A 27,527-nucleotide genomic window follows, 5' to 3' on the forward strand; every position below is an offset into this window, starting at 1 on the left:
AATATTAATAAAGTTTCTCCTGTAAACTGTTTGTCCATTATTTGTATCTGTGATAGGCCTGTAATTAGATGTGACAGCTCATTAATAATCTTTTGAAACTCTGGAATCAGATGTACCCAACCTGTATGTTGCTTTGAACAAAAAGTTCTGCAAAGTCAAGCAATTTCCTTCATTATCCACTCACAAAGGTTACTTTGCAGATGGTATTTTGAAATAGCAATGTGTTTAATGTTTTTCCACGCTAAAAACTCTTTAGAGGCTTGACTGGTAAACTGTGGTCCATTGTCTGTCAGTACCCTATGAGGTTTTCCCATTGTTTGTTGTTGTTGTGGTCTTTAGTCCTGATACTGGTTTGATGCAGCTCTCCATGCTACTCTATCCTGTGCAAGCTTCTTCATCTCCCAGTACCTACAGCAACCTACATCCTTCTGAATCTGCTTGGTGTATTCATCTCTTGGTCTCCCTCTACGATTTTTACTTTCCACGCTGCCCTACAATACTAAATTGGTGATCCCTTGATGCCTCAGAACATGTCCTACCAACCGATCCCTTCTTCTAGTCAATTTGTGCCACAATCTTCTCTTCTCCCCAATCCTATTCAACACCTCCTCATTAGTTATGTGACTACCCATTTAATCTTCAGCATTCTTCTGTAGCACCACATTTCGAAAGCTTCTATTCTCTTCTTGTCTAAACTATTTATCGTCTATGTTTCACTTCCATACATGGCTACACTCCATACAAATACTTTCAGAAACAACTTCCTGACACTTAAATCTATACTTGTTGTTAGCAAATTTCTCTTCTTCATAAATGCTTTCCTTGCCATGGTCAGTCTACATTTTATATCCTCTTAACTTTGACCATCATCAGTTATTTTGCTTCCCAAATAGCAAAACTCCTTTACTACTTTAAGTGTCTCATTTCCTAATCTAATTCCCTCAGCATCACCCGATTTAATTCGACTACATTCCATTATCCTCGTTTTACTTTTGTTGATGTTCATCTTATATCCTCCTTTCAAGACACTGTCCATTCCGTTCAACTCCTCTTCCAAGTCCTTTGCTGTCTCTGACAGAATTACAATGTCATCGGCGAACCTCAAAGTTTTTATTTCTTCTACCTGGATTTTAATACCTACTCCAAATTTTACTTTTGTTTCCTTTACTGCTTGCTCAATATACAGATTGAATAACAGTGGGGAGAGGCTACAGCCCTGTCTCACTCCCTTCCCAACCACTGCTTCCCTTTCATGCCCCTCGACTCTTATAACTGCCATCTGGTTTCTGTACAAATTGTAAATAGACTTTCGCTCCCTGTATTTTACCCCTGCCACCTTTAGAATTTGAAAGAGAGTATTCCAGTCAACATTGTCGAAAGCTTTCTCTAAGGCTACAAATGCTAGAAACGTAGGTTTGCCTTTCCTTAATCTTTCTTCTAAGATAAGTCGTAAGGTCAGTATTGCCTCACGTGTTCCAACATTTCTACGGAATCCAAACTGATCTTCCCCGAGGTTGACTTCTACCAGTTTTTCCATTCGTCTATACATAATTCGCATTACTATTTTGCAGCTGTGGCTTATTAAACTGATAGTTCGGTAATTTTCACATCTGTCAACACCTACTTTTTTTTGTGATTTTCTTGAAAATTTTGTTCTACTAAGGCCTGTATGTTTTCTCCCAAAACTGTAAAATAATCATGTGAAGAAACGGCATCTCCGTTCTCACTCCTTTGGGCTAAATGTTTATCATGATTTTGTGCGTCTGAGATCGGATCCTTTACAAGGTTGACACTCCTTTACTGCAAATTCTCGCAAACTTTCTTCATCAGTATGAATTTCCCTAATACGTTCTCGAATATGGTTATGTACCAGGTCGCATTGTTGAAGCATTTCAGTATGAATTTTATTTTTAAAAACATTTAATTTATGATCTTCTGCATTCGTGAAACGCTCCTCCAAGTGCTCAAGTTTCCGATAAAATCGAGCAAATCTGTCATTACTGTTAAGTACCTATAACTTGGTTGACTGTATTTTATTATTAATAGCTTTAAATTGATTCGTTTCTTCTTATTATTTTCCTCATTAAGTGTTTGTATCTGCTTAGTTATTCAATCCAATTTTTCCAATATTATATCTAAATTTATTTCTCCTGGCATGGTCATCTGTCTTGTGATGACAGGCATAAACGGATATTTTATTTCTCATTTCAACAAGATTATCATCTGTATTGATGTTTTTAATTTTAAAATTAATTGTATCCTACACTTGTCTTATTGTATTACTCACAACACATACAACTTTTTTAAATTTCTCACCATTAACTGTGTATTGTGTGCATTGACTGCTAATTGCTCACGGCTGCATGCTGCCGATGTACTGCTTGTGGTCTGCAATCTGCAGATGGCTGTGTCCTGCCAACGAACTGAGTGTAGGCTGCAATATGCTGATGACTGTGTCTGCGCTTCAATCTTTTGATGACTGCTGGATTACCTACTGTCATTGGGGAAATACTGGTTTGTGTCTCCCCAACAAAGCTCTTCTTCCTTTTTCACTCAATTTTGTTATTTGCTTCTGATTCAGTTTCATTTTTGTACCGTACAGAACATTTTATTGTTTTATTCCATTGCCCTTGGAAATGCATTTTCTCCCTAGTGCTTTCTTACAAAATTTTATTGAGATTTGGCTTTTTCGTTACACTTTATCTGTCTTTTAGCTGCAGTCTGCAGATGGCTGTGTGCTGCCAACGAACTGAGTGTAGGCTGCAATAGGCTGATGACTGTGTCTGCGCTTCAATCTTTTGATGACTGCTGGATTACCTACTGTCATTGGGGAAATACTCGTTTGTGTCTCCCCAACAAAGCTCTTCTTCCTTTTTCACTCAATTTTGTTATTTGCTTCTGATTCAGTTTCATTTTTGTACCGTACAGAACATTTTATTGTTTTATTCCATTGCCCTTGGAAATGCATTTTCTCCCTGGTGCTTTCTTACGAAATTTTCTTGAGATTTGGCTTTTTCGTTACACTTTATCTGTCTTTTAGCTGCTGAGGCCACCACATGAATGTTTCAGGTTGGCTTTGGCTGTGTGGTGGTTTGTTATACTTCATGCACCAAACGCTTAAATAAGTTGCCATATGAACACTCCTTTTATATACAATGAATGTTACTTACTGAATATTCGGTTGCCATGAAGTATTATTAATTAAGGTCCAGCTACTTTTTGCCCTGAATCTGTGTATCTTCTTCCTTCAACTTGGCTCAGACTTTGCCTCCTTACAGGCTGTAGATAAAGCTACTGATAATTCTTGTTCTCATTCGCTCCACCACATAAATAAGAAGTGAGGTTCAATTCACTTTATTATATTATTAGGTGAATATGGCTTGGGGCTAAGAAATGAAAGAGGAAGCCGCCTGGTAGAATTTTGCACAGACCACAACTTAATCATAGCTAACACTTGGTTCAAGAATCATAAAAGAAGATCGTATACATGGAAGAAGCCTGGAGATACTGACAGATTTCAGATAGATTATATAATGGTAAGACAGAGATTTAGGAACCTGGTTTTAAATTGTAAGATATTTCCAGGGGCAGATGTGGACTCTGACCACAATCTATTGGTTATGAACTGTAGATTAAAACTGAAGAAACTGCAAAAAGGTGGGAATTTAGGGAGATAGGACCTGGATAAACTGACTAAGCCAGAGGTTGTACAGAGTTTCAGGAAGAGCGTAAGAGAACAATTGACAGGAATGGGGGAAAGAAATACAGTGGAAGAAGACTGGGTAGCTTTGAGGGATAAAGTAATGAAGGCAGCAGAGAATCAAGTAGGTAAAAAGACGAGGGCTAGTAGAAATCCTTGGGTACCAGAAGAAATATTGAATTTAATTGATGAAAGGAGAAAATATAAAAATGCAGTAAATGAAGCAGGCAAAAAGGAATACAAACATCTCAAAAATGAGATCGACAGGAAGTACAAAATGGCTAAGCAGGGATGGCTGGAAGATAAATGTAAGGATGTAGAGGCTTATCTCACTAGGGGTAAGATAGATACTGCCTACAGGAAAATTAAAGACACCTTTGGAGAAAAGAGAACCACTTGTATGAACATCAAGAGCTCGAATGGAAACCCAGTTCTAAGCAAAGAAGGGAAAGCAGAAAGGTGGAAGGAGTATATAGAGGGTATACACCAGAGCGACGTACTTGAGGACAATATTATGGAAATGGAAGAGGATGTAGATGAAGATGAAATGGGAGATACGATACTGCGTGAAGAGTTTGACAGAGCACTGAAAGACCTGAGTCAAAACAAGGCCCCCGGAGTAGACAACATTCCATTGGAACTACTAACAGCCTTGGGAGAGCCAGTCCTGACAAAACTCTACCATCTGGTGAGTAAGATGTATGAGACAGGCTAAATTCCCTCAGACTTCAAGAACAATATAATAATTCCAATCCCAAAGAAAGCAGGTGTTGTCAGATGTGAAAATTACTGAACTATCAGTTTAATAAGTCACAGCTGCAAAATACTAATGCGAATTCTTCACAGACAAATGGGAAAACTAGTAGTAGCCGACCTAGGGGGAAATCAGTTTGGATTCTGTAGAAATATTGGAACACGTGAGGCAATACTGACCTAACGACGTACCTTACGAGCTAGATTAAGAAAAGGCAAACCTACATTTCTAGCATTTGTAGACTTAGAGAAAGCTTTTGACAATGTTGACTGGAATACTCTCTTTCAAATTCTAAAGGTGGGAGGGGTAAAATACAGGGAGCGAAAGGCTATTTACAGTTTGTACAGAAACCAGATGGCAGTTATGAGAGTCAAGGGGTGTGAAAGGGAAGCAGTGGTTGGGAAGGGAGTGAGACAGGGTTGTAGCCTCTCCCCGGTGTTATTCAATCTGTATATTGAGCAAGCAGTGAAGGAAACAAATGAAAAATTCGGAGTAGGTATTAAAGTCCATGGTGAAGAAATTAAAACTTTGAGGTACGCCGATGACATTGTAATTCTGTCAGAGACAGCAAAGGACTTGGAAGAGGAGTTTAACGGGATGGATGTTGTCTTGAAGGGAGGATATAACATGAACATCAACAAAAGCAAAACGAGGATATTGTAATGTAGCCGAATTAAGTCGGGTGATGTTGAGGGTATTAGATTAGAAAATGAGACACTTAAAGTAGTAAAGGAGTTTTGCTATTTGGGGAGCAAAATAACTAATGATGGTTGAAGTAGAGAGGATAGAAAATGTACACTGGCAATGGCAAGGAAAGCATATCTGAAGAAGAGAAATTTGTTAACATCGAGTATAGATTTAAGTGTCAGGAAGTAGTTTCTGAAAGTATTTGTATGGAGTGTAGCCATGTATGGAAGTGAAACATGGATGATAAGTAGTTCAGCAAGAAGAGAATAGAAGCTTTCAAAATGTAGTGCTACAGAAGAATGCTGAAGATTAGATGGGTAGATCACATAACTAATGAGGAGGTATTGAATAGGATTGGGGAGAAGAGAAGATTGTGGCACAACTTGATTAGAAGAAGGGATCGGTTTTTAGGACATGTTCTGAGGCATCAAGGGATCTCCAATTTGGTATTGGAGGGCAGCGTGGAGGGTAAAAATTGTAGAGCGAGGCCAAGAGATGAATACACCAAGCAGATTCAGAATGATGTAGGTTGCAGTAGGTACTGGGAGATGAAATAGCTTGCACAGGATAGAGTAGCATGGAGAGCTGCATCAAACTAGTATCAGGACTGAAGACCACAACAACAACAACAACATATTATTTTCAAAATTACAACTCAATACATGATAAATGAGGACCGCTACCAACCTGCATACTGCCTCTCTGTGCTATGTACATAATAAATCTGATATTGAACTTGATAGTTAACAATTACAGTACATTTATTAATTTTGACATTTTGTGTTCTTAGATTTCATATAGGTCTTTCTTCCACACCACCTGCTCCATGGACCTCTAATCTCTACCTCAGCAGATAATATCATCTGACTGCTACCTACTTCTATACAGTCACTGGATTGTTAGCTCTGGTATCCATACCTATAATTTAAAACAGTTCCCAACAGTGGGGTGCTAACCACTTATCGATTACTCTCTGCCATGAACAACTTTTCTCTAACAATTGTACATAAGGATGTGATACTTCTCATTCAAGGAATGGGATTTATAACCACACTGTTGTTTCATTTGTGCAACATCGCTGGCCAGACAAAACTCTAGACCTTGCATCTGATCCTTTGCGAAATTACTTTGTGTTACAAATTCGTCTTTCTGTTTGGGATGGAGTGCTGCTGCTGTCTACAGAGGACACTGCTCTCAGGGTTGTAGTCCTGTATGCCCTTTAGCACCAGGTTATGCATTTATTACATGTAGATCATTAGGTGGGGGTCACATACAAAAGTGTTAGCAATCAGACATGTTTTTTGTCCAGGCATTGGTAGTGAAATAGTGCGAGTTGTTGCATCCTGTCCACAGTGTGCCACACAACAGGCAGCTCCCCATGTTTCATTGTCACCATGGCTGGATCCACAGCAGCATTGGGAACGAATCAAATACATGTACATTTTGCGGGTGTGACCTTTTTTGAATTTGTACTGACTCGTAATCGATGCTTATTCTGTTTCCCTATGTGGTGCATTGTCTGTCTGTTTATGCAGTGGCAACAACTTTAGCTTTGACAAAAATTTTTGCAGTGTGTCTTCAATATATGTTAGTTACATGCAGTGACCCCCAGTTCATATCTCAGTCATTTGAAGATTTTTGTAACAAAACTGGTGTTTGACATGTCACAGTCGCTCCTTTCCACCCTTAATTGAATGACTAGTGTGAGCACTTAAGACTCAGATGACAAAATACGTTTTGGATGTGTCACCAGAAGTTGCTCTTGATCAGTTCCTCAATTCTTGGATGCTCACCCCTATTGGTGATAAGAGTCCAGCAGAGTTGTTGCATGGTCGTCACCCCTGGACTCTTTTACAGCTCTTATGTTTTCGGTGATTCCAGGCCATCCAATGGCACAGTGTTGCAACGCTTCCAGCCTGGCACAACTGTTTGGCTGCTGGCTAAAATGGGTGCCGGCAGTAATTGAGAGTAACCGTGACTGATGCCTCTGCGTCGTTCACCTGCTTGAGGGGAAGGTGCCACAAACATTGAACAGCTACGACCTGGCATGGGCAGCTGCACACTGGGTACACTTCTGTCACTCCCGCATCCTCCATCTGCCCAACTGACTCGCACATTGCTGCCGGTGCCATAGCCTTTTCTACCTTGGCTGCTGATGTTTTCACAACAATCTTCAGCCTTCAGCTGCCTGTGGCCGTGGCGGGACCCCGGCTCCCACATCATCGCAGACAATGCCTCTGCCATTGCTGCTCCCTCACAGCTGGCACTGCCTGTTTCAGCGTGCCTTTGCCACCACCTCCTTGCCTGGGGTTGAACTCAGACACTCAGACATGGAAATGAAAGCTGCGCCAACGTCACATGGCCTACTTTTGTCACAAGGCGGCAGGTGCTGCACCTATCTGTGCTTGTACCACTTCCAACCCTAAGCACCAGTGGCAGTGCTTCACATGACTCAACAACCTGTGTCAATCAGCTCACACTTCTTCGCGAAGGAAGAGGAGTGGTGTAAGTACCAATTTTGTGTGTGCGCTGCTTCGTAGTTCGTGCGTGAAGTTTGCTTTGACTACTAGAGGTCACCTGGTCTGCTGATGTGGCAGCAGCTGCTTGTGCAACATGCTGGCTGCGCTCCCTGTTGGGACTGATGGCTATGTAGGCTGGAGCGCAAAGCTCTGCCAGCCACTTGTGTACTACTAATTGTATTGTAGCTTGCTTCTGTGTGTATGGTGTTTGAGCAATAAATTACAGTGTTCTTGGGTTAGAACACTTATTTTGTTTCAAAACAATGTGATGTCAGAAAACATTGTGTTGTACTTAGCACTAATAGGGAAGGCAGTAGCACTTCTATTTGGACCAATTCTGCTGGTGAGTTAACAAGGGGGCAATGTGCAATATTGCAGTGTGACATGTGCAATAATCACCACATATATGAAAACGAGATGGTTCAAATTGTTTGGCATTTTTGCTATACTGACATTGAGATGTGTACCATTCACAGTATTCAACATACACAACTTAATACACCGTATGCTGAATCTCCTACTGGGAACTAGAGCAAATGCCTAACAGAATTATCATTTTATAAAATTCTAACCTCAGGTGAAACCAGTGAGTTGGCTGTTAAAAATGTAAATAATTGGCAAAACCTAAAACGACCATGGTGGTACTGTTTGTAGTTTATGTCATCAGAAGATTGGTATATGTGACATGTATTTTCCATGATATGACACTAATTGTATGCTAGGAATATAAGGTCATGAGACAATATGTTAAGCACCTCCCCGCCCTAATGACACGTAACAGAACTGCACCTGTCTCAACAATATGCATAAATCAGTCAATATTGTGTGACATAAAGTTTCTATTGATCTCAGAGATTTTCAGTGCCATGCAAATCTGGAAACTTTAAGCCCTGACCAGCTGTTCCTGAATGTTCCTCTTGTCATATAGCCACAGTTTTAACCAATGGACTGAGAATTATCAACCAGCTAGACAGAGCCATTACATTTACCATCCTTATTAAGCTTATGGGCTAATGCTAAAGTTTGGTTTTCCAGCAGCTTGAAATAGTTATTCTGATTCAAATTATCTGTCATATGCTCTGATGAACCAGAGCATTATGACCACCTACCTAATAGCCGGTATGTCCACCTTTGGCATGTATAACAGTGGCGACACTTTGTGGCAAGGAAGCATTGAGGCCTTGGTAGGTCACTGGAGGATGTTGGCACCACATCTGCACACACAAGTCAACGAATTCCTGTACATTCTGGGGAGCGAGCCAATGAGATCTGCTGCCATGTTCCACCATATCCCAGATGTGTTTGATGAGGTTCAGATCTGGTGAGTTGAGGGGCCAGCACATCAATTGGAAGTCACCACTATGTTTGTTGAACCACTCAATCACACGCCTGGCCTTGTGACATGGTGCATTATCTTGTTGAAAAATACAACTGCCGTTGGGAAACATGTGTATGTGGTCTGCTACTTATAAGAAAGCCACGGAAAATAAGGACTTCAGTGTTATAAGTATATGAATATGTAAAAGGGAAAGATAGACAGGTACTCAAATGACAAGTAAGAAAGGAAAAAGTAGAAATGATTGCTAAGATCGAAGAAGAGAAAGAAGATAGCCCCAAAGACAGGAAAACCCCCTTCCCCAGGATCCCTTCACCCTTGAGGTCCCTGAAGAAAATTTTAGCAGTGTGAAATGGAGTGAACATATAAGGCTTGTCGTAGGGTAGGCAAATGGTTGACTTTGGTTTATTGGGAGAGTTTTGGGCAAGTGTAGTTCATTTGTAAAGGAGACCCCATATATAGGACACTGGTGCAACTCAATATTGAGTACTGTTCAAGTGTTTGGGACCCACACCAGGTCAGATTAAAGGAAGGAAGATGCTGAAGCAATTCAAGAGTCGGACTGGTAGATTTGTTATTGTTAGGTTTGCAACATGGGAGTATTATGGAGATGCTTCCTGAACTCAGGTGGCAATCCATGATGTTCTTCACTATGTAACATTGGTACAAAGCATTCTGTACCATGTAACATTGGTACAAAGTGCTGTCTACCATATAACATTGGTATGAAGCACCCTCTGCTATGTAACATTGGTATGGAGCACTATGCAAGCTATTGTGATTCCAAGGAGATCTGCCGTGTATTGCTAGATGGCAGTGGTATAATGCTCACAGTGGCTGAGGAATTTAACTCATCAGAGTTCAGGCAATTTGCATAAAATATTTCTAAATTATGCACACAAACTGTGCTCATAAATCAGTCTGTTTATTAGAGAATACTGCATCAAAATCCCTACAATAGTTTTCGAGGTTAACCCGAATGTGCAGTGAGAACAATGAGAGGGTATTTCAGTTTATATGTGTGTGGGCAGAAGATAGATAGATAGATAAACAGTGAGGAGTTTGAATGGAAATTTCAAAAGAGGAATAAATGAGGAACAAGTACTGATGCTAAGCTCCCCAGATGACACAACTTTTATGACTAATAGTAAGCTGACTAAAAGTAAGCAATAATTTACTCTGGGGAGGACTGCATACGTGGTGCTGAAGGTGAGCTAAGGCTAGACAAAGCTTAGACAAAGCTGATGAAGAGTAGCACATACAGGAATAGTAACTTTTTAGAAAATTGGAGTGTACAGGATGGCGGTGTGTGTAGATATCTGCGATTTTACTCCAAAAATAAGTTACAGTGAAGGTGTTAAAAATCCTTGTGTAAAGAGCAAAAGTGAATTCTTAAAGTATAGTGAACGTATTGCTAGTTTACAATGTGTAATCAGCAGTCTAAGAGTAGACATCGACAGCCTGAAGTCCGAAAATATGGAACTGAAGTAGAAGCGAAACATGTATCCATTGCTGAAAGACAGACAGAAGGACAAAAGCTTTTGCCAGAACATGGATACATTGCTGCAAAACGACGTTGATAAATCATCGAAATGGAAGGTAGTACACAACAAGCGTCAAACATTCTGTGCTGAAACGTCATTTACAACAAATGTTTCGAGGTGCAAGAATGTAAACAATTTTGATGTACTTTGTACTAGTAATAGTTGCACAGAAAGTGAAAACAATTGTAAGGAGAGTGTACCGGTAAACTGCCAGAAAATGGTTACGTTTGATCTTTCAAAGCCACAGCGTTCAGTTAACAGCAATGAAAGTGGCAGTGGCGTGATCCAGTCTGCTGTGAGTAAGACATCAACAAATCGTCTTCAGATTTTCGCTGATAGTCATGGTAGAGGCATTGCTGATATAGTGAAAAACAGTTTTAATGCTGCCAATGTTTGTGGAATCGTGAAACCAGGTGCTAAACTTCAAGAAGTTGTAGTGGGGTATGATCCTGAAAAAGTAAAAAACGAGTGTGTGATCTGAATAGGTGGGTCAAACAACGTTGCCTGCAACGAAGGGAATGATGTCATATAGTCGCTCAGGAAGAAAATATCTGCTTCATCACTCTAAGGTATTTGTTGTGAACATTCCAAAGAGACATGACTTAATCCCACAGTTCTGTGTAAATCTCACAAACGAACTCTAAGTTAGCAAAGTAGTGTAAGCATTTTAACAATACTTGTGTTGTAGATATAAGCAGCTTTGGAGGAGAATTATTTACAAGGCATGGTATGCACCTGAACAGATCAGGAAAAAAAGCATTAAGCACCGTTTTAAAAACAAAAATATCGGAAGAAGTCCACAAATGTACCCCAGAGTTGGAACCAATCGCACTTAAATGTCTCCAGCCATCAAGTCAGACTCAGTTTCAAACTCAAATATTTCAGGAAATTGTTAGTAATGAACGTACTGCTTCTGTAGCTTCAGATAATTTTTTAGGCAAAAGTTCACACCTGTCTCTCATTCCAATGCAATCACAATTTTTCACCAAAATGTGAGAGGACTTGGTAATAAAGTAAATGATATTACTGTTCTGTTAGAGGAACCACAAGGAATAAAAGATACTGATGTATTATGTTTTAGTGAACATCATGTGAAAGATATTGAAAGGTTGCAGCTAAGTGATTACTGCCAGGCAGCACATTACTTTAGAACCATCATGGAAAAAGGTGGAGTGGTAATTTATGTAAAAAAACAACTTATCTTACAATGCATTAGATTTAAAGAGCCATTGTATAGAGCACCTAATTGGAGTATGTGGCGTTGAGATTACTGTAAATGACTTCACGGCTGTAGTGTTAGCATCGTATAGATCAGCACTCTATAGATCTCCCTCAGGGAATTTGAATGTATTTCTTAAGCACTTAGATTCTTTAGTATCCAAACTGTACTCAAAGTCCAAGAACTTGATAATTACTGGTGACTTTAATGTTGATTTCGTAAATGAGAGCAATAGTAAAATTGATTTAGTATATTTAATGGAGTCTTATAATCTGATAGCAGTGGTAGATTTCCCAACTAGGGTTACTGTTAACAGTAAAAGTCTGATATATAATATACACTCCTGGAAATTGAAATAAGAACACCGTGAATTCATTGTCCCAGGAAGGGGAAACTTTATTGACACATTCCTGGGGTCAGATACATCACATGATCACACTGACAGAACCACAGGCACGTAGACACAGGCAACAGAGCATGCACAGTGTCGGCACTAGTACAATGTATATCCACCTTTCGCAGCAATGCAGGCTGCTATTCTCCCATGGAGACGATCGTAGAGATGCTGGATGTAGTCCTGTAGAACAGCTTGCCATGCCATTTTCACCTGGCGCCTCAGTTGGACCAGCGTTCGTACTGGATGTGCAGACCGCTTGAGACGACACTTCATCCAGTCCCAAACATGCTCAATGGGGGACAGATCCAGAGATCTTGCTGGCCAGGGTAGTTGACTTACACCTTCTAGAGCACGTTGGGTGGCACGGGATACATGCAGACGTGCATTGTCCTGTTGGAAGAGCAAGTTCCCTTGCCGGTCTAGGAATGGTAGAATGATGGGTTCGATGACGGTTCGGATGTACCGTGCACTATTCAGTGTCCCCTCGACGATCACCAGAGGTGTACGGCCAGTGTAGGAGATCGCTCCCCACACCATGATGCCGGGTGTTGGCCCTGTGTGCCTCGGTCGTATGCAGTCCTGATTGTGGCGCTCACCTGCACGGTGCCAAACACGCATACGACCATCATTGGCACCAAGGCAGAAGCGACTCTCATCGCTGAAGACGACACATCTCCATTCGTCCCTCCATTCACGCCTGTCGCGACACCACTGGAGGTGGGTTGCACGATGTTGGGGCGTGAGCGGAAGACGGCCTAACGGTGTGCGGGACCGTAGCCCAGCTTCATGGAGACGGTTGCGAATGGTCCTCGCCAATACCCCAGGAGCAACAGTGTCCCTAATTTGCTGGGAAGTGGCGGTGCGGTCCCCTACGGCACTGCGTAGGATCCTACGGTCTTGGCGTGCATCCGTGAGTCGCTGCGGTCCTGTCCCAGGTCGACGGGCACGTGCACCTTCCGCCGACCACTGGCGACAACATCGATGTACTGTGGAGACCTCACACCCCACGTGTTGAGCAATTCAGCGGTACGTCCACCCGGCCTCCCGCATGCCCACTATACGCTCTCGCTCAAAGTCCGTCAACTGCACATACGGTTCACGTCCACACTGTCGCGGCATGCTTCCAGTGTTAAAGACTGCGATGGAGCTCCGTATGCCACGGCAAACTGGCTGACACTGACGGCGGCGGTGCACAAATGCTGTGCAGCTAGCGCCATTCGACGGCCAACTCCGCGGTTCCTGGTGTGTCCGCTGTGCCATGCGTGTGATCATTGCTTGTACAGCCCTCTCGCAGTGTCCGGAGCAAGTATGGTGGGTCTGACACACCGGTGTCAATGTGTTCTTTTTTCCATTTCCAGGAGTGTATTTATAGATAAGTCTAAATGCAATGAAATCACTGTACATCCAATCCTTGCCTTTCTGATTGTGATGGTCAATTTCTTAGGCTCAATTATATCAGTGTGTGCAACAGTTCCGAGCGTTCTTGGAAATCCTTTAGGATAATAAATGAAGAGGGCCTTAAAAAATTATATGACAGCCTCAAAGAGATAGATTGAGCTCAGTCTATAGGGAAACAGATGTAAACAAAAAGTACAATTCATTTTTAAATGAATTCATGCCTTTGAGTCTATCTTTCCCATAAAAGTAGTTAGAAATAGTCATATAGTTAATGCTAAGAAGTCTCGGATCACTACAGGGATAATAACATCTTGTAGAACAAAGAGAATGTTATACAGTTCTCTCAGGACTTGTAATGATCCAAAGAAATGGCAACACTACAAACTTTACTGTAGCGTTCTCAAGAAGGGTATAAATAAATCTAAAAGTATGTGCGTAAAATCAGAAATTGAAAGCTCAGAAAATAAAATTAAAACTATATGTAATGTAATAAAGGGGGAAACTGGCAGGAAAACAGGGAACATGTCTCAGGTAGAGATTAAAACAGGGGACAGTATCATAAAGAAGCCTGAGTTGGTTGCAGAAGTATTTAATAACCACTTTCTGAGAGCAGCAGAGAAGACAGGCTGTAATGGTTATATAGGAGAATCATTGTCCCTCCTACAGAAAGCTATTAGCAACAGAATCCCACATTTATCTTTACCTCCATTTACTGTAAGCGAAGTCATAAGAGTAATTAGATAATTAAAAAATAAAAATTCTGCTGGTGTGGACAATATTCCTAGTAAAATACTGGAACACTGTTATAAATTTGTTTGTCCCGTTTTATGCAACATATACAATACATCCCTACAAGAAGGGATTGTCCCTGACGGACTAAAATTGGCTGTAGTGATTCCTCTCTTTAAAAAAAAGGTGATAAAAACAATGTAATCGCCCAATATCTGTATTAGCTAGCTTCTCGAAAAATCTTGAAAAACTCGTGCACAGGAGGATTGTAGACAATCTCAATTTCCACAGTATCTTAAGCAAAAATCAGTTTATTTTTCATGCTGGTCTTTGTACTAAACAGGCAATATTCTCCTTCAGCAACCAAGGTTTGGAAGCCATTAACAAAAAAATGTCTCCTTTGGGTATTTTTTGTGATCTTACGAAAGCCTTTGACTGTGTAAACAACCAAATTCTTTTCAAAAAGACAGAATACAGTGGTTTAGGTGGTACTGTTGGCTTATGGCTACAATCATATCTAAAGGATTGGAAGCAGACTGTATTGCTAAATGGCTCTTCTGGAGAACCTGCCTCGTCTGAATGGGGCATGATAACATGTGGTGTGCCTCAAGGCTCCATTTTGGGCCCACTGCTTTTCCTCATCTTCATTAATCATCTTCCTCTTTGTTCAGAGACAAACAGAAAATTTACCCTGTTCGCTGATGATACCACAATTCTAATTGACGATTTGATAGATCATGATCTTGAACAAACTACAAATACTGTTTTTAATGACATGTTAAATTGGTTCTCCTCAAATGGTCTCTCACTCAATGAATATAAAACTCATTATATGAGGTTCCATACATGACAAAGTAATCTCGATGAAATTAACATAAAACGTAGAGATCAACCAATACAGAAAGTTGAAGATACAAAATTCCTGGGTGCTTATATAGACAGCAAATGTAATTGGTCAGTTCACATTCTTCATCTATGTAAAAAAACTTAGCTCGGCGCCATTTGCATTATGGGTAATTTCTTTGGTGGCTGAAGTTGACACCATTAAGGTTGCCTACTTTGGCTACTTCCACTCATTGATGTCATATGCTATCATATTCTGGGGGAACCAACTACTTGCAAAGAAAGTTTTCGCCGTTCAAAAAAAAAAGCAATAGAATAATGTGTAGTGTCCATCAAAGACACTCTTGCAGGCACTTGTTTCGAAAGATAGGTATCCTAACAACTGCCTCACAGTATATTTTTTCCTTGCTACCTCCGTGTGCAAAAATTATTCTATCTACCAAGACAACAATAAATTCCATGGCTATAACACCAGAAACAAAAACAATCTACATTTCGAAATGAAACATCTCACTCTGGTACAAAAAGGAGTTTACTACTCCAGCATTAAGCTGTTCAATGCTCTCCCACTACATATCAAATGGGTTAATACAGAACTGCCAAAGTTTAAACAAGTTCTCAAAGATTAGTTGACGGAGAAATCTTTTTATACTGTGGATGAATATTTATAGCGTCTAGAACTAGTTAAAGTGATTTCATAGAGCATTTGAGCATTATCACACTTTTTGTAACAACAGATTGGCTGTACCTGTATTTAATCTTGTAGGCCTAATATCTGATTTAACTTTGTGCTCTTATTTTTAACCTTTATTTGAAACTCCTTTTTCTGTTAAATGGTTGTTATGTTATTTAGCTGAAGTTGTATCTATTCCTGTATTTATAGTATGTCTTACTTAAAGTATGTACAATTTGGCATTGAATTGCCCTTATATTTATTGTAAGTTTAAATTGAAACCTGTACAATTTGACGCGTTCCGTATCTTTGTGATTGACTCACTAACTGGATCTACAGAACATGAAATAAATAAATAAATGAACCAAGGAAAATATCAGCATTTGATTGGTCTAGGTGAAGAAGAGTTTTTTGTGTTCCTGGCATGAAATATTAATATCAAGCTGAGGAAGAAATGTTTGAAAGTGTCTGTCTGAAACATGTTGTTGTCTTGAAGCAAAACATGGGCATGAGAAACATGGACCAGAAGGAACTGGAGGCAATTGAAATGCAGTTCTGTAGCAGAATGTTAAAAATTAGATGGTCACACAAAGTATGAAATGAAATGAAGAGGTATTAAAAATAATAATGATGGTTTAACACTATTGAGAATTCGTACCAGAAGGAGAGAGAGCTTAGTGGTTCAGCTGTTGAAGTATGGTAAAATTGGTGCTAGAAGAGATTGAGGGGGGTGCAATTGTAGAGGTAAACAAAAATTAGACTATGCTGAACAGATTATAGATAAGGTTGGGTGCAATAGCAAAATAAAATACTAAACACAAGTTAAAAAGAAATTGAGCATGGAACAGCATTAAAGTAATCAAAAGGCTGATGACTTAAAAATAAATAAATAACTACAAAATTAAGATTTTCATATTTTAAAATTTTTGTTTGTGTTTGTGTATATTATGATAACTCTGCTGTACAAAGTTACACCTCCCAACAAAGGATAATGATTTTGATAGATTTCTTATGTTTACTGCATAAATATCACTAAAAGTTTATATTTTTAAAATAGAGAAAATGGGGAACAATACTGAAAACTATCTTTGTTTCAGGTCTGTATTCTGAACCAGATGGACAGTTACTTTGTTTTTTGAAAGGGCAGAAAGGTGGTGTAACACACATTGCCTTCTCACCAGATGGCACGAAACTTCTAAGTGGTGGTCGCAAAGATTCAGAAATAATTTGCTGGGATTTACGAAATCCTGGTACTGTTCTCTTTGTTCTCCAGCGAGAAGTTACAACAAATCAAAGAATATACTTTGACATCAGCCCTAATGGATGTTATGTCATGTCAGGTAAGTAATTGCTCTATAAAATTCTTGTTTATGAAAACAACATGTTAATTTTCTCAATCCATACGTGGTAATTTCTAATAGTGTCTTGGTCTGTATTTATATGAGCATAGGTAACTTGTGAAGAAATTTGGCACTAAATTTTTTTCCTATTTTTCTTAGTCAGCATTACATCACATTCCATCTTTTTAAATTATTTTCTTCCACTCATGAAATTTTAAATGGGTGATTTTTTATGTTCTTTTAAACAACTCTTGATCAGTTCCTCATGCTTCATAATATCTTCTGAAACCATTTGAATAGTTTCCAAATTTCAAAACAGAGTGTATATACAATAAAGTTGAAATATGTAACTTCAGATTATTACATTTATAGGTGGCACTAACGGTATTGTAAAAATTTGGGATATTCAGCGACCACCAGACACCTCTCTTGGCGATCCTGTACTACATCCTCTAAAGACCTTTGTGGCACACAATGACTGTGTTAATGGTTTAAGGTAATATTCTGTCTTTCATTTTAGAGATAAAGAAAGAGACTGAATTATTAGGAAGTATGTCTTGTGCTGTGAGTTTAACAATAACAATAAAAAATACTCTATGGGTCACTCATAGTACTTTTTATTTTGTAACTGTTTCCAAACTGGTGCAAATATCATCTTTAGATACAAAACAAATATTGCAGCAGTAAACTACCAATAGTGAGTGACTCATGGTTCTTTTTCTTGTTGTATCTAGGTAATATCTGACAGCATTAGCTTGAAATCAGGTAGGCCTACAAGTTACAATTTGCAACAGTGGAATTTTAATGAATTCCTTCATAACAGAAACTGCAAATCTTGGGTGCAGCTTAGAAAATTACATGCACATGTGTTGTAAAGACACTCTGTTGTGTTTATCTGTATGTGTACCTACTGCTCATTGTTTACATTATTTCTTTGTGCATCAGTAGATTGTCTTTCCCTACACCATTAGTTTGTAGATCTGCTAGTGAGCGTAACATTGTTCAGTTTACTATCCTCTAGTCTGCTATTTGCTCTGTGTATGTGTTGAAATATGCTTTTATTACAATTTGTTGTGGCAGTAACAGAGCATCCAGAAACATGAAAAATCATACTAAGCTTTTGACTACTTCTTTGAACTGAAGCCACTGTGCTTAGTTTCTTTGTGTGTGCCAATTGCAGTGCTTCTGTACGTTTAATCTTACTGAATAATGACTTGACAGCAATACTGTAACAAGTGAGTGAGTTCCATAATAATTTCCACTTTGTTTGTAACACAATAACATCCTTAACAATGTTGTGTTGTTGTGGTTGTCAGTCCAAAGACTGATTTGATGCAGCTCTCCATGCTACTCTATCCTGTGCAAGCCTCTTCTTCTCCGAGTAGCTGCTGGAACCTACGTCCTTCTAATCTGCTTAATGTATTCATCTCTTGGCCTTCCTCTATGATTTTTACCCTCCACACTTTCTTCCAGTACTAAATTGGTGATCCCTTGATGCCTCAGTAGGTGTCCTACTAACTCATCCCTTCTTTTAGTCGAGTTTGTGCTACAAATTCCTATTCTCTCCACAAATTCCTTTTTTATTCAGTACCTCCTCATTAGTTACGTGATCTACCCATCTAATCTTCAGCATTCTTCTATAGCATCACATTTCAAAATCTTCTATAACCTTCTTGTCTAAAGTGTTTATTGTCCGGCCACACTCAATACAAATACTTTCATCAAAGCCTTCCTGACACTTAAATCTATGCTTGATGTTAAAAAATTTCTCTTCTTCAGAAATGCTTTGACCATCCTCAGTTATTTTGTTGCACAAATAGCAAAACTCATCTATTACTTTAAGTGTCTCAATCCTAATCTGATTCACTTAGCATCACCTGATATAATTCGACTACATTCCATTACCCTCGTTTTGCTTTTGTTGTTGTTCATCTTATATACTTCTTTCAAGACACTGTCCGTTCTGTGCAACTGTTCTTCCAAGTCCTTTGCTGCTCTGACATAATTACAATGACATCAGCAAACATCAAGGCTTTTTTATTTTTTCTCCCTGGATTTGAATTCCTACTCCAAATTTTTCTTTGGTTTCTTTACTGCCTGTTCAGTGTACAGACTGAATGACATTGGGAATAGGTTACAAACTTGTCTCACTCCCTTCTCAGCCATTGCTTCCCTTTCGTGCCCATCAACTCTTATAACTGCCTTCTTGTTTCTGTACAAATTGTAAATGGCTTTTCGATCCCTGTATTTTACCCCTGCCACCTTCAGAATTTGAAAGGGAGTATTCCAGCCAACACTGTCAAAAGCTTTTTCTAAATCTACAAATGCTATAAACATAGGTTTGCCTTTCCTTAATCTAGCTTCTAAGATAAGTCTTAGGGTTAGTGTTGCCTCGCGTGTTCCTACATTCCTACAGAATCTGAACTGATCTTCCCCGAGGTTGGCTTCTACCAGTTTTTCCATTCACCTGTGAAGAATTCGTGTTAGTATTTGGCAACCTTGATGTATTAAACTGATAGTTCGGTAAATTTTCACACCTGTCAACACCTGCTTTCTTTGGAATTGTAATTATTATATTCTTCTTGAAGTCTGAGGGTATTTTGGCTGTCTCATACATCTTGCCCACAAGATGCAAGTGTTTGGTCATGGCTGGCTGTCCCAGAACAGAATGTTGTCTATTCCAGAGGCCTTGTTTGTACTTACGTCTTTCAGTGCTCTGTCAAATTCTTCATGCAGTATCATGTCTCCCATCTCATCTTCATCTACGTCCTCTTCCATTTCCATAGTATTGCCCTCAAGCCTACATTGCCCTTGTATAGATCGTCTATATACTCGTTCCAACTTTCTGATTTCCTTTCTTTGCTTAAGACAGGTTTTCCACTTGAGCTCTTGATACTCATACAGGTGGTTCTCTTTTCTCCAAAGGTCTCTTTAATTTTTTTGTAGGGGCCATCTATCTTACTCCTAGTGATATATGCTTCTACATCCTTACATTTGTCCCCTAGTCATTCCCTCTTAGCCATTTTGCACTCTCTGTCAATCTCATTTTTGAGACATTTGTTTTCCTTTTCACCTGCTTGAATTTACTTCAGTTTTATAATTTCTCCTTTCATCAGTTAAATTCAATATCTCTTATGTTACCCAAGGATTTATACCAGCCCTCGTCTTTTTACCTACTTGATCCTCTGCTGCCTTCACTATTTCATCTCTCAAAGCTACCCATTCTTCTTCTACTCTATTTACTTCCTCTGTTGTTGCCAGTTGTTCCCTAATACTCTCTTTGAAACCCTCTACAACTTCTGCTTCTTTCAGTTTATCCAGGTCCAATCTCCTTAAACTACTACCTGTCTGCAGTTTATTCAGTTTAAACCTACAGTTCATAATAAAAAATTTTGGTCAGAATCCACATCTATCCCTGAAAATGTCTTACAATTTAAAACCTGATTCCTAAATCTCTGTCTTACCATTATATAATCTATCTGAAATCTTACAGTGTCTCTAGGCCTCTTCCACATATACCGTGTTCTTTCATAATTCTCAAACCAAGTGTTAGCTATGATTAAGTTATGCTCTGTGCAAAATTCTACCAGGCGGCTTCGTCTTTCATTCCTTTCCCCCATTCCATATTCATCTACTACTTTTCCTTCTCTTCCTTTAGCTACTATCGAATTCCAGTCCTCCGTGACTATTAAATTTTTGTCTCCCTTAACTGTTTGAGTAATTTCTTTTATCTCACCATACATTTCTTCAATCTCTTCATCATCTGCAGAGCTAGTTGGCATATAAACTTGTACTTCTGTGGTAGGTGTGGGCTTCATGTCTGTTTGGCTACAATAATGCATTCACTATGCTGTTTGTAGTAGCTTATGTGCGTTCCTGTCTTTTTTAAATTCATTATTAAGCCTACTCCTGCATTACCCCTATTTGATTTTGTATTTATAACACTGTATTCACCCGACCAGAAGTCCTGCTCCTGCTACCACTGAAATTCACTAATTCCCACTATATCTTACTTTAATCTATCCATTTCCCTTTTTAAATTTTCTAACCTACCTGCCCATTATGGGATCTGACATTCCAACCTCCTATCCATAGAATGTGTTTTGTTTCTTCTTATAATGACGCCCTCCTGAGTAGTCCCCACCTGGAGATCTGAATGGGGGTCTATTTTATCTCCGGAATATTTTACCCAAGAGGACTATCATCATCATCATACAGTTAAAGCTGCATACCCTCGGGGAAAAATTACACCTGGAGTTTCCCCTTGCTTTCAGCCATTCACAGTACCAGCACAGCAATGCTGCTTTGGTTAATGTTACAAGGCCAGATCAGTCAATCATCCAGACTCTTGCCCCTGCAACTACTGAAAAGTCTGTTGCCCCTCTTCAGGAACCACATGTTTGTCTGGCCTCTCCACAGATACCCCTCCATTGTGCTAGCACCTATGCTATGGCTATCTGTAATCCTGAGGCACGCAAGCCTCCCCACCAATGGCAGGATCCATGGTTCGTGGGGGAGGGGTCCTTAAGGGGAGCCGGAATGATCCAACTCCTCCATGTTAATTTTAGCAAATAGAAGGAACATTTTTTTCTAAAACCATTAAACATATTGTTCTGAAATTTGGACTACATGTTCTGTGAATATTTCTCTACAAAGTTATATTGCCATTTTAAGAAATATGTATTGGTTTTTGTTTTACAATTTTTTTAAACAGATGCTTATTTTTTCTCTAAGTTTGCACTTTTGCTTCTATAACTCTTGAATTATACATTTTTTTTACAATTTGTTATAAAACTGAAGGAAACAAAATAAACAATATTGTGTATAAATTTCATTGATATACTGTTATCAGTTTTTGAGAAAATGTTCCTCAAAGATGAAAATTTTAAAGTTACGGGAAATGGCTCCCAAAGTTTTTTTTAATATATTCCTTCCCCATATTATGGATTATCAGCATCCTTTTTTTTCCAGTGTTAGTTTCCATTTGACGTCTTTTCTTCCCTTTTGCTGCATGTTGTAGGCTTTTGTCTCTTCTTCCTGCACCTCTTAGACTTTCTTCATCAATTAGGTGCATTGTGGAAATGGTGTTGTGTTCTGGTTGGAAACCTAAACGTTTCAGCACATCACATTTGATAATGTTTCCTTCGTTGTATGTTGCCACTGCATCATACAATTCAAAATCTACATCTACATGTACATCCATACTCCGCAAGCCACCTGGCGGCGTTTTATCTGTACAAACACTCTTTTGGGAATCCTAATCCAAATTAAATTATTTACACTTTCATTTGGATTTTGTGTTTTCCCATGTAGACACGTTTCCAATAAAGTTGACTATGATAAATCTCTGAATATTGGCTTAATTACATCAATTACAGCAATTGGCAAACTATTTTTATGGCCATATTCCTTTCCTGATTGGTACTTACACCATGAGTCATCACCTGTGGGGCACAGCACATGTTGTGGGTGCTCATTTGTTGATGCAGTATGAAAAAATAACGCCCATACTGCTCTTCTCATATGCTCAATGCTTCTTGTATTTTGCCTAATTGCACACCCATAATACTTCTGCAATCTATCAGTTGCTTCATCTGTCACTCTTCCTCTTCCTCCAAGGCTCTTACCATCACTAAGCTTGTGGGATCCTAATGTCTGCTTTAGTTTGCGCAAGCGAGCCCCCGTGCGCGTCTGCACGTGTCCAATGCAATTCTGTTTTTTAATGTGAATTTCATTGCCATAAGATTTGAGTTCCTCTACAGCTTTGTATCCCTTAGAATCACCATCTCATAGATAGTTTGTTTATTGTACATTATACCACTCCTGTGATCTGAAAAAAATTGCTTTCACTCCCCCTACTTCCATCGCTCCACCTGTGCCATGAAAATTTGCTTCACAACTTTCACTAGCTTCGTCCTTGGTATTGCCCTACATCTACAATGCTTTGAGAGAATAGCAATATCAATTACTTTGCAACCGTCTCCACTGGTAGCTGTCACAACTCCATTTAGAGAGTTATGAGCTCTACGTTGCCATGATCCATCTAAAGCAACAGTTATATCTCTACAATTCCTGTTATCTGTCACAGCTTCTTCAACTGCTTTCTTCATTGATGCTTGAGAAATATCTTCAGCAGAAAATCCCACCAATTCATTATAAAATCCAAACTTGGTTTGTAGTTTTGGAAAGTTCATAATTCCAAATAACATTGTCAATGCAGCACTGACCTTGCCAATGCAAAGCAAGCCATACACTAACCTAACATTAATATCACACCTAACATTTATATCACACACCTTCTTTCCACTATTACCACTGTGAGGAATACTGTTAGAATTAGAAAACGAAACTTCTGCAGCTCATTTGTTACACTTCAATAACATTTTACATGCCAAACCAATGTGTGAAGTCATTTTTAATCCCAGTCCTCTTTCTTTGCAAACTTGGCACAATACGCAATGTTTCAAAATATTAGAGGGCAAGGAAATGTTAGTTATTTCATTCACATCATTACTATCACTTTCATAGTGTTCAAATTTTTCTTTGCTGTCACAAAGTTTCTTGCTGGAATAAGTTCTATCACATTATTTTGGAGTAGTCGGTGAAGCAGTCTGACCAGCATCTCCCTTCGAAACAACAAAAGATTTCTTCTTCCACTCATTGTGCCTTTTCTTAAACACTCGATTGCTGAAACGAGGCATATTGATATACACAAACCAAACAGGTACGAGCAAAATTCATCAAATATGCAAAATTGAACAGCTAAACAACACAAAGCAAACTCCACAAGTCAACACACACAGTATAGCATTTATGTTTGCTGATGTAAATAGTCACTTGTCACAGGGATAAAGCCATACAACATTTGAAAACAAAACACTGTCTAATTCTGTAAAGATACCCTGCTTGCAACCAGCAAGTGGTGCCGTCAGAGGTGACACACCAAGTTGCTACAACTGTTTATGCAGTGCGTCAACTTTGCAGCGATAAAAAACACACTTGGAATTCACTTAGAAGAGTGGAACTTGATTTGTTTTATTCAGAAAACTCCAAATAATTTTATAATGAAAAAAAGGTTAATTTTGCCATTTTCATTGATCCGGCTCCCCTGAATAATATTGAACTAAAATAAAATTATAATGTGATGTTAAATAACAGCGTTTATTTATTTTTATTGCATCTCTTCACACTCTTGATACAGGGTGTGTTTTATGTAAAAGAGTAAAAGGAAAGAGCTGTTGTACATATTTCTGCTCATGATACAGAATCTGCCTAACGTACAAAAAGAAAGAGAGTAAAAAGGGTTGTACACATTTACAGCATTGATAGTTACTTCCACTGTGGTGGGATTGATGCAAGAGTTGGGTTGGAAAACAGTCCCACCACATTCATAATGTTAAGGAGCGTTGAACTCAGAAAAAGAGAACAGTACCATGTTAGCAGTTGATGTAAGAGAAAAGAAAATTATTTATTAAAATTTTGCTGGAGAATTACAATCTTTACCACCAAATATTAAAAGGTTGTAACCAGTTTTTGTACGACATTGTCGGACAACTTCAGAGGCAAGAGAAATCAGCACACCGTGGAAAAAGAACTGTTCTGTTGTACTGCTATGTTTACGCACTCTGAATTCTTTAAGTAATTTTTTGTTATTGGTATCAGCATTAAATGTCAAGTACTTTCAAATACTTTCATATTGATTTAAATACATTTAATAATGGTCATCAAAATACTAATACATTTTGTTCTTTCTTACAGCATACATAAGCAGTATCCAGTTCTTGCAACTTGCTCAGGGCAGAGGCATTTTGAGGATCTCTTTTCTGACAGCAGTTCAGATACAGATCAGTCTCCTACAGAATATGATTCAGACTGCCGTATTACAAAAGTCAAAACAAAAAGTGAAAACAGTCTAAAACTGTGGTGGGTAGGGCCAAAGAAACAATGAATACATTACAACCAACTTCATATTGTATGTAATGTTAGAGTCAGGAAAGGACAGTAAAGTACAAAGACAAAGTTAATGATGTGATTCTGCCCGTTGGACACTATAAACCGGCAGTACACCCGTGGATATTTTGATTAAAGTTAATGATAATTTGGCTACTCTAACTGTTGCAGATTATTCTGTCAGTGATAGACTTTAACATGAATGTCATAAATGAAAACATTTATATTCATTAATTTCCATTGTTGACTTTCATGATTAGATTTTATAGCTTTAATTTTGTATATTGATGTTGACCAAAACTACTGTCATGGGAAAGATAGACTGAAATAATATCAAACTGTGATAATTTATGTTAAAAAGACATTTAATACCATTAAATATATTTATTGTAGTGTGGTAGTTACACATTGGCTCTGCATACACAGTATGTTATTATAACACATTTATGTGAGTTTCATGACTGTTGTTGATTGTTTAAAACTCGTGTTAAAAAGAACGCAATATTAACAGTGGAGACACAAAAGTTGTTAAGTATTGTTATCTCTCTCTCTCTCTCTCTCTCTCTCTCTCTCTATCTATCTATCTATCTCTCTCTCTCTCTCTCTCTCTCTCTCTCTCTCTCTCTCTCACACTCACACACACACACACACACACACACACACACACACACGGAGCTGAAATTACATTGTGGAGAAAACCATTTTTGTAACCCCATGTAATCTTTTTTTTCTATTGGAAAATAATGAAAAGGCTTTAATAGCATAGTTCATACCTATCTGATTTTGAAACAATAAGTTTATAAAGGAAAGTACCTGCATTTTCCTTGTAGCATGGTCTGAAACATTATGTGTGAAAATTGCTTCACGTTGAAGGAATTGTTATATACCAGTGAAATTCAGCCTGTCTATCAGATATATTAATGGAAACAAACAGCCAACAAAACTGAGCAGTAAAACAATATTACTTCCCCAAATTCTGTATAAGTGAAGACAATGCCCATTGAAATAAGACACTCTGTATGCTACGCAGTTAGACACTGATGACTTCATGAGAAAAGGCATCGTAAATAGGTTCTACTTGTCCAAAGTCTGCATGTATTGGATACTTCAAATGTGTTCAGATTGTGTTTAATTGACAAGTTCCACATTATAACATACATTGTGATTGTGATCTGTGGAACAGGAACTAAATAAAATAAATTAAATGTGTTTAAATATTGGACTCATATTCAAGATGAGTATGATTCAAAACTCTGTTCCATAATCCACATTTTCCGTAGTTCCCCTAAATTATTTAATGGTAAATTCTGACGTATTTCTTCAAACAAGTATCTGACTGATTTCCTTCCTCATTGTTTCGTAGCTTAAGCTTGTTTTTTTCTCCTTAATGACCTTATCAGTGTGGGACTCTTAAAATCGTAGTCTTCTTCCTAAACTAAACATGATTAGTGTCATGCACAAGTTGACAACTTGACACTGTTTTCTTAGGTATGATGAGATGTTTGACAGAGTGAAATAAGATGCAGAGTACAAATTTTGAAAAGTCATAGTCTGTAGAGTGCAGCCGTCTGTTATGTACGAATAATAATTTCAGGACTGTGCTGAAGTACTCCATAACTTTCAGATCTGCTGATGACTGATGATTGTATCCAACATTGAAAGTAACTATACTGTTATGATACTTGCTGGTGCTTTAGACCATCATATAAGGCCCTCATGTTATATAAGTCTGGATAATGCACTCCAGGGAGGTTGTGCACCTGTCAGCATATCATTCATATATGGCTGTCACCACAGCCTATACTGAAGTAAAACTAAACAGAAACTTGGGCAGATGTGCGTAGGACTCAGACTCTGAGGGTCCATACAAACTTAATTATGTACATAAGCAGTTCATTCATCACGGGAATTGAAAATCTCGATGATTTTTATCTGTTATTGCCATTGACACAGGCCAAAATTGGTCCCAAGAATTCCAAGATTGTTGAGAATCTTTTAATTTACAATTAAAAATTAGCGATGGTCTGATTTTTTCCCTTTATTTATACTCTGACACTTGCTTCTTGCCAAATTTCATTATTCTAAGTCAGTGGGAAGTACCTTATATATTTTAATGAGTGAGTTTGCGAGTATTCAAGTACGTGACATACATGGCCATATATTTTGATGGAATTGACTTAGATGCTTAACTTTTTTACACCATCAAGCGACCATAGACCTTAAACACATGACATAAGTTTCAACTTTATGTGTGTACTTGTTCCTGAGAAAAATTGTTTTTAACAGTTGCACAGACGGAAAGACAGATGGACAAGAAAGCAATTCTTTAAGGGTTCCTTTTTACCAACAGAGGTGTGGTACACTAAAAATGTAACTGTTTAACCCAGTCCTGTCTTTACTAACTAGTCTCTTGTAATTAGAAATATACCATGTGTAAA

General features: G+C 38.5%; 1 protein-coding gene across 3 annotated transcripts in view; it reads left to right on the top strand.

The window, feature by feature from the left end:
- LOC126334585 (telomerase Cajal body protein 1-like) overlaps positions 1 to 25,481 on the top strand; it is a 109,552-nt gene extending 84,071 nt beyond the window's left edge. For all 3 annotated transcript variants that reach the window (XM_049996974.1, XM_049996972.1, XM_049996973.1), the window contains 3 exons: positions 16,897 to 17,139; positions 17,512 to 17,635; positions 24,898 to 25,481. In XM_049996974.1, coding sequence (XP_049852931.1) covers positions 16,897 to 17,139; positions 17,512 to 17,635; positions 24,898 to 25,087 — 557 coding nt within the window. In that variant the 3' untranslated portion in view covers positions 25,088 to 25,481. The remainder of the gene's footprint in view (positions 1 to 16,896; positions 17,140 to 17,511; positions 17,636 to 24,897) is intronic.
- The last annotated feature ends 2,046 nt before the right edge of the window (positions 25,482 to 27,527 follow it).

Source organism: Schistocerca gregaria, chromosome 2, assembly GCF_023897955.1.
Source record: "Schistocerca gregaria isolate iqSchGreg1 chromosome 2, iqSchGreg1.2, whole genome shotgun sequence".
Taxonomy (NCBI): Eukaryota; Metazoa; Arthropoda; class Insecta; order Orthoptera; family Acrididae; genus Schistocerca; species Schistocerca gregaria.